This window comes from Trachemys scripta, chromosome 3, assembly GCF_013100865.1.
Source record: "Trachemys scripta elegans isolate TJP31775 chromosome 3, CAS_Tse_1.0, whole genome shotgun sequence".
In the NCBI taxonomy this organism is placed as follows: Eukaryota; Metazoa; Chordata; order Testudines; family Emydidae; genus Trachemys; species Trachemys scripta.
This window is the reverse complement of record NC_048300.1, coordinates 169,216,965-169,232,362: the sequence shown is the minus strand read 5'-3', so window position 1 is coordinate 169,232,362 and position 15,398 is coordinate 169,216,965. Positions and strand designations below refer to the sequence as shown.

At 44.9% G+C, this 15,398-nt stretch overlaps 1 protein-coding gene across 1 annotated transcript; it reads left to right on the top strand.

Moving 5' to 3' along the window:
- The first annotated feature begins 2,353 nt into the window (after window positions 1-2,353).
- Window positions 2,354-9,288, top strand: ADI1 (acireductone dioxygenase 1). The gene is made up of 4 exons (XM_034766435.1): window positions 2,354-2,605; window positions 5,686-5,805; window positions 7,496-7,675; window positions 8,765-9,288. The coding sequence occupies exons 1-4, from the start codon at window positions 2,486-2,488 to the stop codon at window positions 8,885-8,887; spliced, it is 543 nt and encodes a 180-aa protein (XP_034622326.1). The 5' UTR covers window positions 2,354-2,485; the 3' UTR covers window positions 8,888-9,288.
- Window positions 9,289-15,398: the final 6,110 nt, after the last annotated feature.

The following is a 15,398-nucleotide window of genomic DNA, read 5'->3' as shown; positions in this document are numbered from 1 at the left end:
TAAATGGAATTATTAAAAGTTTTAAAATCTGACTTTGAATGTTATCTGGGTCAAAGGACACTTATAAAATGTAAAAGTTGTAGTGGGTGAGCATCTCTACAAAGTATAAGGAGACATAAAAACAGACATAGCTAAACTTGTACACAGGTACCAGGAGACCAGCCGTCCAAGCCCTTAAATTACCAGGTTTCAGCAAACTTGTGAAATAAGGATGTGGCCCATCCATGTTTATAATGTTTTGTCTGACAGCACAGGTAACAAACTATGTCATTACTATTTAGACAGCTATAGTTCAGGGTTAAATCAGGGATCCACAGCATATTTTTCTTTTCTGCCCACAGAAGCAAAAAAAGAAATTGTTATTTAATGTAGCTGGGCCACAATCATGTTTCACATTTGTGTTTAAACATGGTTATATTTGTGTAACATTCAGTCCTGTCCTCTCTCCAAGGTTAACTGTTCTGTACCACAGTTAAGGGAATCTGCATTCTAACCCTTTTTAAGTTGCCAGATCTTGACCTAGCCTGTAACACAGTCCCTTAACATTATTATAGAACAGTATGTCCTGTCCACGCTAGCAAGAAAACTACATGTTAGAACGCTGATATTCCTTCCCATGCCAGACAGCTATGCTGCAGCATAATGATGCTTAGCAGAATTTGATTTTTATTTTTTATAATTCTGACAGATATCATGTGTCTTTTTAAGCATTTTTGAAAAGATTTTTATTGATTTAAATTTTCACAGTTGTGAAAAATTATGGGTGGAGGGAATGACAGTCAATGCTGAGATTCAAAAAGTTAAGCTTTATAACCGTTAAAACACAAATCGTCACCATTATATATCAAAACACACTGGGAAAATCCTTACATCAAACTCTAAATTCTGAAGCAGCATTTTCCTTACTCTGACTATCTGTAAATTTTGATAATTACCTTTTAAAATGTTTTTTCCCCTGTGTGTGTGTACAGTGAAACTGATGTTTAGCCATAAAAATCTAATTGTTCCAAGCCTAAGCCTAGTTCAGCCTCCAAAACAGAGCATTAAATGTGTTATCTTGCAGCATGGGCATGGCTACCACCTTTGCAATGCAAAAAAAGCCCCCCCCCCATTCCCATCCCCCACAAGACAAGCTCTCCGCAATCCAAACCCCAAGGGAACTCCTCAACCTCCCAACAGCCATTTATAGTATCTAGAGCAGTGGTCCCCAAACTTTTAATGGTTGTGCCCCCCCTTACCGTGTCCACAACCCACCCCCAGGAGCTAGGGTGGACGGGGTAAAGGGGCTAAGGCTGGGGCCAACTGGGGCTGAGGGCTCCCTGGCTGGGAGCCAGGGCCATGGCTTGGGGTAAAGTGGGGCTGGGTGACATTCCCTCCCCACCCCCTGTGCGGGCTCACCCGGGGCCCTGCTGTGCCCCCGAACAGTCCTCTGCACCCCCCTGGGGGGGCCACAACCCACAGTCTGGGGCAGTGGTGGGCAACCTGCGGGCTGCAGGCCACACACAGCCTGTCAGGGTAATCCTCTGGCGGGCCACCAGACAGTTTGTTTACATTTGCATGGCCACCCGCAGCTCCCAGTAGCTGCAGTTCGCCTTTCCCAGCCAATGGGAGCTGCGGGAAGCGTCGGCCAGCACGTCCCTGCGGCCCGTGCCGCTACCAGCAGCTCCCATTGGCTGGGAACAGCGAACCGCAGCCACTGGGAATTGTGGGCAGCCATGCCTGTGGGCAGTCAATATAAACACTGTCTTGCAGCCCGCCAACAGATTACCCTGATGGACCGCAGGTTGTCCACCACTGGTTTGGGAGCACTGATCTAGATATAACACATAGTTCATAGATAAGATTTATAACACCATTTTCTCACTTAAACTGCAGAAATGGGACAACTGCAGCATCTTTAGCTGGACAGAGAAACTTTTAACATAAGTATTGTGACAATAATGCAAATCTTTAGGCTCAGGTAAAAAAGCCCAGCAGATTACTTGATTTTTCTGGCAACTGGCAAATCTATTTAAAAAAAAAAAAAAAAAAAAAACAGCCAGGCTGGTCAAATACCAGCCAGATGGTCACCCTCGGCATGGGTAAACTAACTCTGGGGTTACTGGAACACTGCAATGTTACTGCCAAGTGTTTCAATGCAGCTGCTGGATTTCCTCTTGCAAGGTAACACATTTCTACGTAGGAGTCTAAGCCTTATCCCTATGAAGGATGCAGACTGTTTCTGCACAGTCACACACAGCTTGTGGAGCGCGAGCCCCGACCCGGGTGGGCGATGGAAGCCGCGGCCCCTTTGCTGCCCGGGCGCTTTGGCAGCAGGCGCTCTGCGGATCACGCGCTCCGCCGGTGCCCGCGGGCGGGCTGCAGCCAGCCCGGCTGCGCGGGGGAGCCTGCCGCGGCCCTGGGCCGGCGGGAGGGCCCGATTGGCTGGCTGAGAGCCGGGCCGGCGCGCTGCGGAGCAGAGCTCGCCCAGCAGCCGCGGGTCAGGATGGTGGAAGCGTGGTACATGGACGAGTCCAGAGAGGACCAGAGGGCCCCGCACCGGCAGGAGCCGCACCGGCCCGTCAGCCTGGAGCAGCTGCGCCGGCTCGGAGTCTTCCACTGGAAAGTAGGCAGCGAGCATGGCCTAACCCTAAGCGGCGCCTGTAGCCCGGCCACTCAGCCCGGGTCCCCGGGACGGGAGCTCCTGGCCCGCAGCCTCCAGCCGCCCGGCTGCCGCAGGGTCTCGCTCCAGCTGCTTGCGCAGTGCGGGCCCCGGGGCCCAGACATCTCTGGTCTTTGCCTCCGCCCATAGACGTGTTTACAGCGTGCGAGCGCCAGCGTGGCTCATAACACCCCGATCCCTGCTCCTAAACCGTGCTGTAGCGGCCAGGGTGTGTGTGGGGGGGGGTTGAAAACCCCTGCTGGCCTTTGATCGGGGAAGGGGGGGGGTACTGCTTTGCTGTTACCAGATCCCCCGCCCAGGGTGGGCTGTTGATGGGCCCTCTCCTCTGCTCGAGTCACTTACCATTTGTCTTTTAAATTAACTGCACTTTAGCCCCTGCCTTTGCTAAGAGTCTGTGCCGCAGCACTAGCAACCGCAGCTGTTTGTCTGATGCTCCTCCTGCTTGTTCCTGAAATACCATTCACTTCCATAACACGTACTTGCACATCCACATGGCCTGGCTTTGCCTTTAATATTGGAAATAATGGAAACCCATCTTCATGGTCCAGTGGGCCAGAACCTGTGCCAAAGGAAATCCAAATGTATCGGGTAGTCTAAAAGGCCTGTCTGGGCCCAGACATGGTTCTTGAGAGAGAGATGCTAATAAGGGATCGTATCTCAGTGCAGGTAGGGCCCAAGGAGTGTCAGGTGTCCTGCCCTTGTCGTTTAAAAATCATGATTTGTTTTTTTTAATAGAAGTGAAAACCTAAGATCCCTGCTGGAATTGGAAGCATGCGAGCCTGCTTAAATGTAAAGGTGGTGTCGTATGCTTGTGATCCTAGTTTGAGGTTTAATGTGCATGAGACAAAAAGTGCATAAATGGCTTAGCCTATTTAGTGCCCACTTTTCAAAATTAATTTAGATTAAGACTGAGGCCTTGTCTAAACTCAAGAATTGTTCAGCTTTACCTAGCCCAGTACATTAGAACCTCAGAGTTACAAACACCTCGGGAATGGAGGTTCGTAACTCTGAACAAAACATTATGGCTGTTCTTTCAAAAGTTTACAACTGAACGTTGACTTAATACAACTTTGAAACTTTACTGTGCAGAAGAAAAATGCTGCTTTTACCCATCTTAATTTAAAAGAAACAAGCACAGGAACAGTTTCCATACCTTGTCACATCTTTTTTTTTTTATTATTTTTATTTTTACTTTTCCTTTATTTTTTAGTAGTTTACATTAAACACAGTACTGTACTGTGTACTTTTTTTTTTGTTTTGTTTTTGTTTCTGCTGTTGCCTGATTGCAGACTTCTGGTTCCAAATGAGGTGTGTGGTTGAGGTCAGTTCGTAAAACTGTAACTCTGGTGTTCGTAACTCTGAGGTTCTACTGTATAGCTAAAACAGCAGCCCTCCTCCCCAATGTGGGTGAAGTTACATTGGTAAAAATGTGCTTAGTCTGTTTTTTAGATTGTCAGACAGTGGAACAGTGGGGATCAGGTAACAGATTTTATGTAAGTGCAAAGCATGTTACAGCCCTGCTGTAGAAAAGTGATTTTTAGATTAGTGATGATGGGCGAGGTTAGTAAAGACAAATAAACAAATATATTATGAAAGTTCTACCTTTAGATGTTTGGGCAGCTAACCACGATCTCTCCTTCCCACAGGCTAATTCACAGGGTTCCTAAAGTGAAGCACATGTACATTGGTGGTGCTCTATAATGGGTGGGTCAGACAGAAGAACTAAATAATTGAGCAATTCTGGCACCTAGGCTACAGGCCAGACAGTCTTGTACTGTAAAATGTATCCCTTATGGATACACAAGATAGAATTCAATAATTCCTGTATCCCAGTCACATGCTGGGTTCACTAGAGCAAGTAGCCTTTATAAGAGACTCTTCTAAGCCTGATATGAGAAACTCTTTTAGGGCTATGATATGTACCTGTGGTGAGCCTTATAAAGGTTCTAAGCCTGATATGAGAAACTCTTTTTGGGCTATGATATGTACCTGTGGTGAGCCTTATAAAGGTTTTTATAGCCTGGTATTTATTGCATAAAGTGTAGGCTTATCAGTAACAAGTCACTGAGCCTATTGTTAATTCCTACCAAAAAACCCAAAACAAAACATTTAGAGCTGAGAATGAGATAGGGTGACCAGACAGCAAGTGTGAAAAATCGGGACGGGGTGGGGGGGTAAAAGGAACCTATATAAGAAAAAGACCCAAAATCGGGATTGTCCCTATAAAATCGAGACATCTGGTCACCCTAACCTCAGATAACCCAAATGAAAGTGGCTATTAACATGTTCTCACATCTGGGAAGGTGAAACAATAATAGATACTGAGCAAAGAAAGTCTGTAACCAGAGCAGTTTAATGAAGTTTTTAAAATAATCAATGAAGACACCCTCCCTCCCCCCATTGTCGTTGCCAACTTTCAACTGAATGTTATTTATTTATTTATTTTGCTGTCACGCTGCTGCTGCTGCTTCCCCACCAAGGCTAATTTGTTTTGGAAGCGTGCCTTGCCAGGGTTGGCAGGCTGCCTGGTGGGAAAGCGGTAGTGAAGTGACTACGAACAACGAGAATGTTCCTCCTGGTAACTCCAGACTTCAGCAACTGTGCAGGGACAATGGCAATCCTGCTGATTAGTCACGAGGGACTCCCAGTTGTTTTCTTTGTGAGGGAGGACAAGACACGATTCACTCTAACTCTGGGATTCTGGCTCTGGAACGAGAAGCAGACTGTGGGAGCAGTGTCTGATGGCAGATTGAGCTTGCTTCCCCAGTACGTCCCGCTGAGACACCCACACTGACTCTGAAAGGCTAGCTTTTCTATAATCCCGTTTTTTCTCTTTAGACTACACAATAACAAATAAATAACCTTGCTGGACTTGTTAGTAACTAGTATGTAACTTGAAATGTTATTTATACACTAACTGGCTGCGCTTTTTGGTTTTGGAAGTAGTTGTTTGGGTATCCTGGCTGTCTCTGATGGATGTTTGTTTTTAATTCCTCCTTCCCTCCCTCCAAAACATCACACAGTTGGATGCTGACAACTATGAGACTGACCCAGACCTAGCAAGGATTCGGAAAGAAAAAAACTATTCTTGGATGGATATAATAACGATACATAAAGATAAGCTGCCAAATTATCAAGACAAGGTAAAGCAGCCCTGGTTTGGATCTGGGAAGGGAGTAAGTTCTGAAGTCTGCCACTAGAGTATGCACCAGCTTTTGAAATGCACATTCAGAACCTGCTCTTTGAACGATGGATTTTTCCCCATTTTTAAAAATCACATTATTTAGTTTTTAGATTTTCAAATGGCTGCTTGGATTCCATTTTTAAAACGCGAGAGTGTTTTGTGTTTTCTGTAATCACTTTCCCTTTAGTAGCTTACATATGATGCCTTTTAGAATGGTTCCCATTTGTGGCTCTCATTTGTCATGTTGAAACTGCACATTTGCAAACGGAGGCCTGTAAACACTATTAGATTATCATCCAAACTAAGGTCAGGCCATTGCCAGTTTGGGGCTTTGGCAAAATCTTTCCCCTTTCTGAACTTTAGAGCAGCAAGCCCTGAGCTTGGTCACTGCTGCCCTAGCACATGGTGGTAATTTTAATCAACAATAACAAATCCCTCAGTACTGTCATAAATAATTTCTCAGTGTTTTCAGAAAAAGGAGGCCACTCTTCTCTCTCTTGGCCTGGTTGTCAAGGTGATTGATTTTAGTGCTAAGAATATTTTAACATACTCACCATTGGAGGGAATTGGAACTTCTGCCAAATTCATTTTGATGGGAATTTGTGACCTCCCATACATTTGAAATAACTTGTGAGCATGCTCACTTGGCAGTTTTCAAAGTTGAAACACGCCTACAGCTACTTGCACTTTGGGGATTATCAGCCTGCAAAATGTATTAGTTGGTAATTAGTTCTTTTGTCTCCAGTTAATTTTTTTGAAGTCTGAAATGTGCTAAACACTTGAGGGGTATGAGGGATTTGTGCAGTTCCCCAGCTGAGAAATGTTTTAATTTGGGGAACTAATGTCCTGGTTGCTTCAGAACAGATCAGTAGAAACAATGTCAAGTTCTCAGTTATGCATTTTATAATGAAACTCCTTCCTCACCAGTTAAACGTAAAGATGTGCCATTCCAACTGAATGTGAATGATATGGTAACTCAGGAGTGATGGTGCTGATGGTGAGGTTTCTCCATATCCATCTTAAATGGAGTTGTTCCTCAAGGCTTCATCACTTCCTTCCCTACCGATGGCATTGCAGTAGTTCCCCCTGCCTCTCCTGACAAGTCCTCATGGGACTTCTTCAGAACCTGGCATTATTGCTCCTAAATTGTCCCAAGGACAAAATATCCTTCATCTCCCAAAGATCTGGGAGAACATTGTCTCTGCTGGTTAGGGAGCGAGGCCTTGAATCTGGGACTCTGACCCAGGGTCTGTCTCTTGTTGACAGTATGAATCACTATGCAGCGGTCAACCTAGTTGGCAATAATTACTTGTATTGTTCTCATGTAGATGATTAGCTACAGTAGGCAGTGATGTTGCATTTGACTTATTCCATGTAAAGTGACAGGGGACTTCAGCTCTATCATATTTGTGGATCCCAGATAATTGTACAACTATAGATGAATATTATCCTACCAAGCATAGACCTGACTTCATGTGCCGTTAACATAGTCTAGTAGTGCATTGGTCAGAGTTTTATATCTTTCTGGACTCTTTGTTAAGTGTCTCCCAAACATTGGAAGACAATCTCTATATGCCGTTGTATTTAGATTTATTTCTTTGTTCAACAAACTTTGAAAGAAATGTAATATCCTCTCCTTCCTACCCTAGATAAAAATATTTTATGAAGAACATTTGCATTTGGATGATGAAATTCGCTACATACTTGAAGGAAGTGGCTACTTTGATGTTCGAGACAAAGATGACAAGTGGATCCGGATTTTCATGGAAAAGGGAGACATGATCACTCTTCCTGCTGGCATATATCACCGATTTACACTGGATGAAAATGTTTGTATATGGCTTTATCTATTACAGTCCTAGATATATGCACTGACAGACAAGTGTACAAAGGCATATTGCATAGTGGTGACTAAATATGCTATTTCAGATCTGTAGTTCATTAAACCCGGAACGTGAGGGTTACAAAATGATTTATAGAATCTGAGCTTTCACCTCTTAGTTGCCAGTTCCTATGCAGCTTATCAGTAGTGACTTCAAGTCACTGCCATCTTAGACACGTTCTGTAACTTGTGTGAAATCGGCGTATGGCCTGAGTCCAGGGAGTCTACAGTTATCCACCACAGTTGGCTGAGGCATGGAGATTGATTCAGCCAGGCTGAAGGCAGAGCCACATAGGGAAACTTGAATTGCCTCTGCTCTGTACCTCTTCTGTAGATAAACTGAGCATACTTGTCTTGGCATCTTTCATGAGTACTAAATTTGCCTGTAGAGAGGGAGTGTAGTCTAGTGGCTAGAACCACAGCTGGCAGTCAAAAACCCTAAATGAATTCTTGGCTCTACCATTGACTTGCTCTTTGACCTGCTGAAAGGGGTTATATGTTTAATATAGCCCTATGGCCTTATCTGTCTGTGGGAATAGCCTTGAATCAGCAATCAGTGTAGCTGCGCTGGTGCTGACTCCCAAGTGTGGACAAGAACGTGCTCACTTGGTGCAAACCCCAGCATTGCATGTCTACATTTAGGGGTCTGTGCTGGTGCAGCTACACCAATGACTGTGTCCCAGTATAGGCAAAGCCTGAGAAACTTGCTCAAGGTCATGGACTTTCTCCATCTGTGAAATGGGTTAATACTTTATCTGCCTTACAGGGGTATTGAGAATCCTCTGAAGTTTGTAAAACAGTACAACAGTGCTAAGTACAGCTACTACTACAATTGTCAGGTTGCTAGGAACACTGAAGCAAAATAGTGATGGAACTCCCAGGGTAGTGTGAAGCTCCTAAAGCATCTTGCGATGCTTTGAAAGATGCTACAGAAGTGGAAAGTATCATAAACCGCAACAGGAGTTGTTAACTCTGTAATTCAGATGCCTCCAAAAGGAGCTGTTATGCTATTTGCAATTTCCTTTTCCTTCTGCAGAACTACGTGAAGGCAATGAGGCTGTTTGTTGGAGAACCAGTCTGGACAGCATACAACCGGCCAGCTGATCACTTTCCTGCTCGAGGACAGTACATCCAGTCTTTGGCACAAGCAGCACAGTAATACTCTCTGAAGTCTAATGTGTGGAATGTCCTCAAGCTTGAGCAGAATGGAAATTGGGAATCTTGTACTTCAACACCACTCACTGTAGGATGTGTTCTGTTTCCCCTGTCCAAATGTGCTTCTCTAGCTCTAATTTTGGGAGGGTTGAATGGGGAGTATGGACAATACTTAATGTTCATCTTAGTCTGAAATGATGCTATCAAACTACTTAAGATGATTGTAATTAATTAAAAATCCGCTGCGTTCTCTCAAAGAATCTGCACAAGATGAATTCACATAATCAGGACCTTCATATGCAATTTACCTAGCTCTGCCCTAGTACAAATGTCTGTGACTCTGTTATAATGAATTGCAGTGATTTACTTTTGTAGCATTTTAATAAAATGATTTTCTATCTTTAAGTGTCTGTTAGCTATTTTCATGTCCTGACACTAAGAACCCATTGGACAATAGTGTTTCTGTGACTGTGTTAACTGGATTCCGGTCCTAGCTCTCTCACTGACTTGCTTTTCGACATTGGACAAATTATTAACTCTGCCTTAATTTTGCCATTTGTAAAATAGAGATAAGCAGAGTTACCCACCTTAGTCTAGTGTTTTGAGATCTTCAGACACTGTGTAATTTCAGGAGTATTATTGAAATAAGCCTTCTCAACAATGTCAAAAATGACAATGCTTTTTGTCTAAATGTTTGCTTTAAAAGGAAAGTTTGCCTACAGCACAGAATGTTATGCCTGCTCAGTCTCCTGATGAGGTTGTAATTGGAGTGTAGATCAAGGCATGCAAATTCTTCACTGCTGGGCCCTGTGTGCAGTTGTTTACAGCTGCGCACAGTGGATGTGAACCGATACCATTCCAAATTAGTAACATTTTAAACCCAGTTTGCACATGTGCAAATGACTCTACAAGATAGTGGAAATGGAGGTCTGGGGCATATATGGGTACATATATATGGGGATAAAAGCCCTGCGGCACAGCTGTGGCTGGTCCGGGTCAGCTGACCCAGGCTGGTGGAGTTCAGGTTGTAGGATTAAAAATTGCTGTGTAGATGCTCAAACTGGAGCCCAGCTCTGGGCCTCTCCATCCTCACAGATTCCCAGACCTCTGGCTCCAGCCCGAGCTCCAAGGTCTATACAATTTTTGAGCCTCACAAGCCCAAGTCAGCTGAGCCAGTTGTGGGTTTTTTATCTCCATGTAGACGTACCCTGTGAGTCTTTATAATGTAGTCATTGGATTAGGTTGATTCTGCCCACCTCATTAAAAAGATTCTTCCAGTTGCCAAGATCCTAAGTTCCCTTTTGTAGTGACAACACTTTCATTATACAGTATTGCAGAGTCTGGATTTATAAAGACATGCAGTTATTTTTAATCCCTTAAATGTTTTTGAAAATAAAGTAGTGGTTTTGAAGAAAAGATGTACTATTTAGAATCTTCAAAATCACAAATGTATATAGAAATGGCCCCAACCTTTTGTATGGTCCTATCACTTATCATCCTAGCTAGTATGATGGGGTATGTAAACCACACACAGGCCATGAAGAGGTTAACTAGAGCTTTCGTACTCTAGTTAATGCCATTAACTTCACCTGGCACACCTGGAAAGTGGGTGGTAGGCTGATGGGAAATTAAAGCAAGGAGCACAGGGCAGTCAAACAGAGAAGACTCTGGACCAAGAGGAAAGGACTAGTAAGAACCAGGGATAACGGGATTCAGAAAAGCGGCAGGAGAGCATTACCTCCTATGGTGGGCCCTAGGAAGAGGCAAGAAATGAGGGGAGCAGTCATGTAAGTCAGCATCCTGAGAATAGGATGGATGTCCAAAAGGAATAGGAAGAGAGACTGAAATTTCAGGCCCTGCAAGTGTGGGAGTGGTCTGGACGGTGTTGTAAGCACTGATAAAAAAGAGGTAAGTATAAGTGCCAAGTACACCATTACAGACTTAAGACCAAGTATGCTCTGGAAATAGTATATGTATTTACAAGTTAAAGTATAGGTCTAAGTGTAAGTTCTTTCAACTCCCGTAGTCCCTGCAATTGTCTAGTCAATGTGTGGACAACTAACTAAATTATATAAGCACATAGTGGAAGAGAGAGAAAAAGCGACAATGAAATTTTATTCATATGCACAAATAAACTAGGAATAACAATGAAAAAATCTCTCAATTGTAAATATGTTTATAAATTTCCTTTCCATTTTATATATGTATTGATATTATATACAGATAGCATCATTCCATAAAATGGATATTTCAGTAACAGCAACCATATCATCCCGAAGGTGGTTCCTTTCTGACAGTCTCCCTGCTGCTGCTGGACTGGGACGTGAATCTCCCCACTGCTGGTTGCAGTGACCAATCAGAAGTGAAGGGGGCATAGCCTGCAACAGCAGGGCCAACAGAAAAAAGCCCTGGCAGTCAGAACTCAGAATCTGGACAAGCTGGGAGAATAGGTTTTGGGGGCCAGCCACTATCTGGGACAAGTGGGAGGCATATGAGTGTTCCCAAAAAATACTTTGAAAAAGTACTTGCAGATTTAAAAAAAGTTACTTAAAACTAGGATTGTCAATTAATTGCAGTTAATGCATGCGATTGATGCAAAACAAATTAACTAGATTTAAAAAAATAGTGGTGATTAATCACAATTTTAATTGCACTGTTAATAAATACCAATTTAAATTTTTTATAAATATTTTTGGATGTTTTTCTACATTTTCATAGAATCATAGAATCATAGAATATCAGAGTTGGAAGGGACCTCAAGAGGTCATCTAGTCCAACCCCCTGCTCAAAGCAGGACCAATTCCCAGCTAAATCATCCCAGCCAGGGCTTTGTCAAGCCGGGCCTTAAAAACCTCCAAGGAAGGAGACTCCACCACCTCCCTAGGTAACGCATTCCAGTGTTTCACCACCCTCCTAGTGAAATAGTTTTTCCTAATATCCAACCTGGACCTCCCCCACTGCAACTTGAGACCATTGCTCCTTGTTCTGTCATCTGCCACCACTGAGAACAGCCGAGCTCCATCCTCTTTGGAACCCCCCTTCAGGTAGTTGAAGGCTGCTATCAAATCCCCCCTCATTCTTCTCTTCTGGAGACTAAACAATCCCAGTTCNTCCCTGCTTGTTTCCCAGGCTTCTTGCATTTGTGTATAGGCACTTAAGATAACTCAACGATCATCCCTCTTTCTCAGCATGAGACAGGAGTCCTCCCCTCTTGCGCTCTCCTGCTTGTGCTTCCTCCCAGGATCCCATTTCCCCACTTACTCAGGGCTTTGGTCTCCTTCCCCCGGTGAACCTAGTTTAAAGCCCTCCTCACTAGGTTAGCCAGCCTGCTGGTGAAGATGCTCTTCCCTCTCTTCGTTAGGTGGAGCCCGTCTCTGCCTAGCATTCCTTCTTCTTGGAACACCATCCCATGGTCGAAGAATCCAAAGCCTTCTCTCCGACACCACCTGCGTAGCCATTCGTTGACTTCCACGATTCGACGGTCTCTACCCCGGCCTTTTCCTTGCACAGGGAGGATGGACGAGAACACCACTTGCACCTCAAACTCCTTTATCCTTCTTCCCAGAGCCACGTAGTCTGCAGTGATCCGCTCAAGGTCATTCTTGGCAGTATCATTGGTGCCCACGTGGAGAAGCAGGAAGGGGTAGCGATCCGAGGGCTTGATGAGTCTCGGCAGTCTCTCCGTCACATCGTGTATCCTAGCTCCTGGCAAGCAGCAGACCTCTCGGTTTTCCCCGTTGGGGCGGCAGATAGATGACTCAGTCCCCCTGAGGAGGGAGTCCCCGACCACCACCACCCTCCTCCTCCTCTTGGGAGTGGTGGTCGTGGAATCCCCATCCCTAGGACAGTGCATCTTTTGCCTTCCAATCGGTGGAGTCTCCTTCTGCTCCCTTCCCTCAGATGGGTCATCTAGTCCACTCTCCGCATTAGTACCTGTAGAGAGAACATGGAAACGATTGCTCACCTGTATCTCCATTGCTGGTGCATGGACACTCCTCTTTCTCCTTCTGGAGGTCACATGCTGCCAAACCTCCTCACAATCCTTCTGTCCCTGCTGCGCCTGCTCTGAATCTTCAGAACATTGTGGCCGTAGAAGCATCTCCTGAAGTCTGTCCAGGAAATCTTCATTTTCCCTTATGCAACGCAGAGTCGATACTTGTTTCTCCAGCCCTCGAACCTTCTCTTCCAATATGGAGACCAGCTTGCACTTTGTACAGACAAAGTCGCTTCTGTCCTGTGGAAGAAAGACAAACATGGCACAACCTGTGCAGGTTACAACAGCTGATCGCTCACCTTCCATATCACCGTCCTCTTAAGAGCTTCCTCAACTGTTGCAGGAACTACTCAGAGAAACCTGCAGATGAAGGCCTCAGTGCGCTCTCCCTACGCGAACTCCCAGGCAAACTCCCGCTGTTAGCCTCTGCTGTTCACCGCTCAGCTGGTTCGCTGCTGACTGCCCTTATATACCAGTCAGGCCCACTCAAGGCCCACCTGGAACAAAGCACTCCCAATTCACACTTTTAAACAAACAAGCAAGCAATCAAGCACACGGTCAAACTGACCAACTGTCCCAGCAGCAGGCACTCAGATACTCACCAACACAGCCCCCCTAATGCAGCACTTAGCGTACCTCCTCTCGGACAGCTCCCAGGCAAACTCCCGCTGTTAGCCTCTGCTGTTCACCGCCTTAGGCCTCATACCAGGCCTCTGATACCAAGGTTTATATCTCAGGGCCTCCTCTTACTACAGGTTGGATGCAGCGTTGGCTTACAGGATCTCATTGACCATGTCGTCCCAAGTCCTCTTCTTTCTCCTCCTTATCTGGCTCAGGCGTTCCACGGGTGTGGAGGGAGAGACTCTGAAGGTGGCAATGTCAGCAGATGAAGATAAAACACACAGCGGTACCATTGTCAGCGTATTCACTACAGAAAGCAAAACTTCAGGTGCTGAACTCACTCCCCTTGCTCCGCTAAAGTTGTAAGTACTACATTCTCCCTTCTGCTTGGGATTGCTTGTGCATGGTACCAGGCATGGTTAGTATGAATACCGGCAGGGCCGGCTCCCGGCACCAGCTTAACAAGCAGGTCCTTGGGGCGATCAAGGGACCTGCGACAATTCGGGGGTGGCAGGTCCCTCACTCCCTCTAGGAGTGAAGGACCTGCCGCTGAACTGCCGCCACCGATCACGGCTTTTTTTGTTTTTTTGCTTGGGGCAGCAGAAATGCTGGAGTCGGCCCTGCATACCGGGGGTTGGGGAAATGAGGAGGGAATAGCTTGGTTGCATGATTCTGGTAGTATAGGGCAATGGCACTGAATACTGGCATCATTTTCCATAGGCACTGGTGATTTTAGCTGATATCTCACTCCTGAGGGTAACAAAGGCAGAGAGAGCACACCACAGCTGCAGCTGGCATCCCAAAGCTGCCCGGCCCACATGCTGCTAGCTTGTGTACAGCAATGGGGCCTGCTGAAGTTAGCGCTGAGTGGTTGTTTGAAGAGTTGGGAAAGTGTCCTACTGTGGAGAAAGAAATAAGGCAGCCATGCCAAAAACCCTTTGGCAGAGGATTGCAGAGTACCTCCATGAAAGTTTCATTGAGATCTCTATGGAGGATTCAAGGGACATTCCTGTGTACATAAACAAATTATTTTGTATGCCCTCCTCCTCCCCCCACCGCTGAACTCTAAAGGGGAATGAAAAGCAGATAGCAACTCTACCTTTCTTGAATAACAAGGAGTCTGGTGGCTTCAGCCGATCGATACTCCCTTTTTAGGCTGGCACCTTCCTAACCATTACATCAAGCATTCATCAACATACATTCCAGATCTTAACCATATTTTAATTTACTGTCTCCACCATTTTCGGGGTGTGTGCTAATTCATTTGAGACTCCTGGCCCTTTAATCACAGAGGGTGGGGGGTCTGTCCTAGGAGCCGTTGAATGAAGTGAAAGTCACTTAACAGCTTATAGTGTTTGTTTACATTGTATCAGTTACTTCAAGAACAAAGTCAATTAACTTGTTTGTAAGTTTTACATAGTAATAAAGTATCTTTCACAGGATAGATATAATCAATGGTTTCTACCGACAGTAGCTTACAAGTTTTAACAGAAGACCCAAGAGATTTTTGTACTTGGTGAAACTGTTGGATTTTAAAGTGTGGGGGACAAATTATGAGGGGGTTACTGTCACTTGGGGGAATCACTGTTAGTACCTTCTTTAATATCCCTACATAATCCCCCTTTTGACACTACGATATTTATATAATCGTTAGTGTCACTTTCTTTTTAACCTGTTTGAGAGAAGGTACTGTGAGGCAACATGTGTTTGTGATTCCAATTTAGCATACATTCTGTTTATCTGAAAACACATGCCATACATACCAATTATACAAATACAATTTAATATCAAGACTACTATCAAGGGGTGTAGCATTACTGATAGGATGCCAGTGGTAGTCGGGGACCATCCAGAGAATCATTTACATTCATCTACTGGGGGGGTTGCTAACACTCCCATC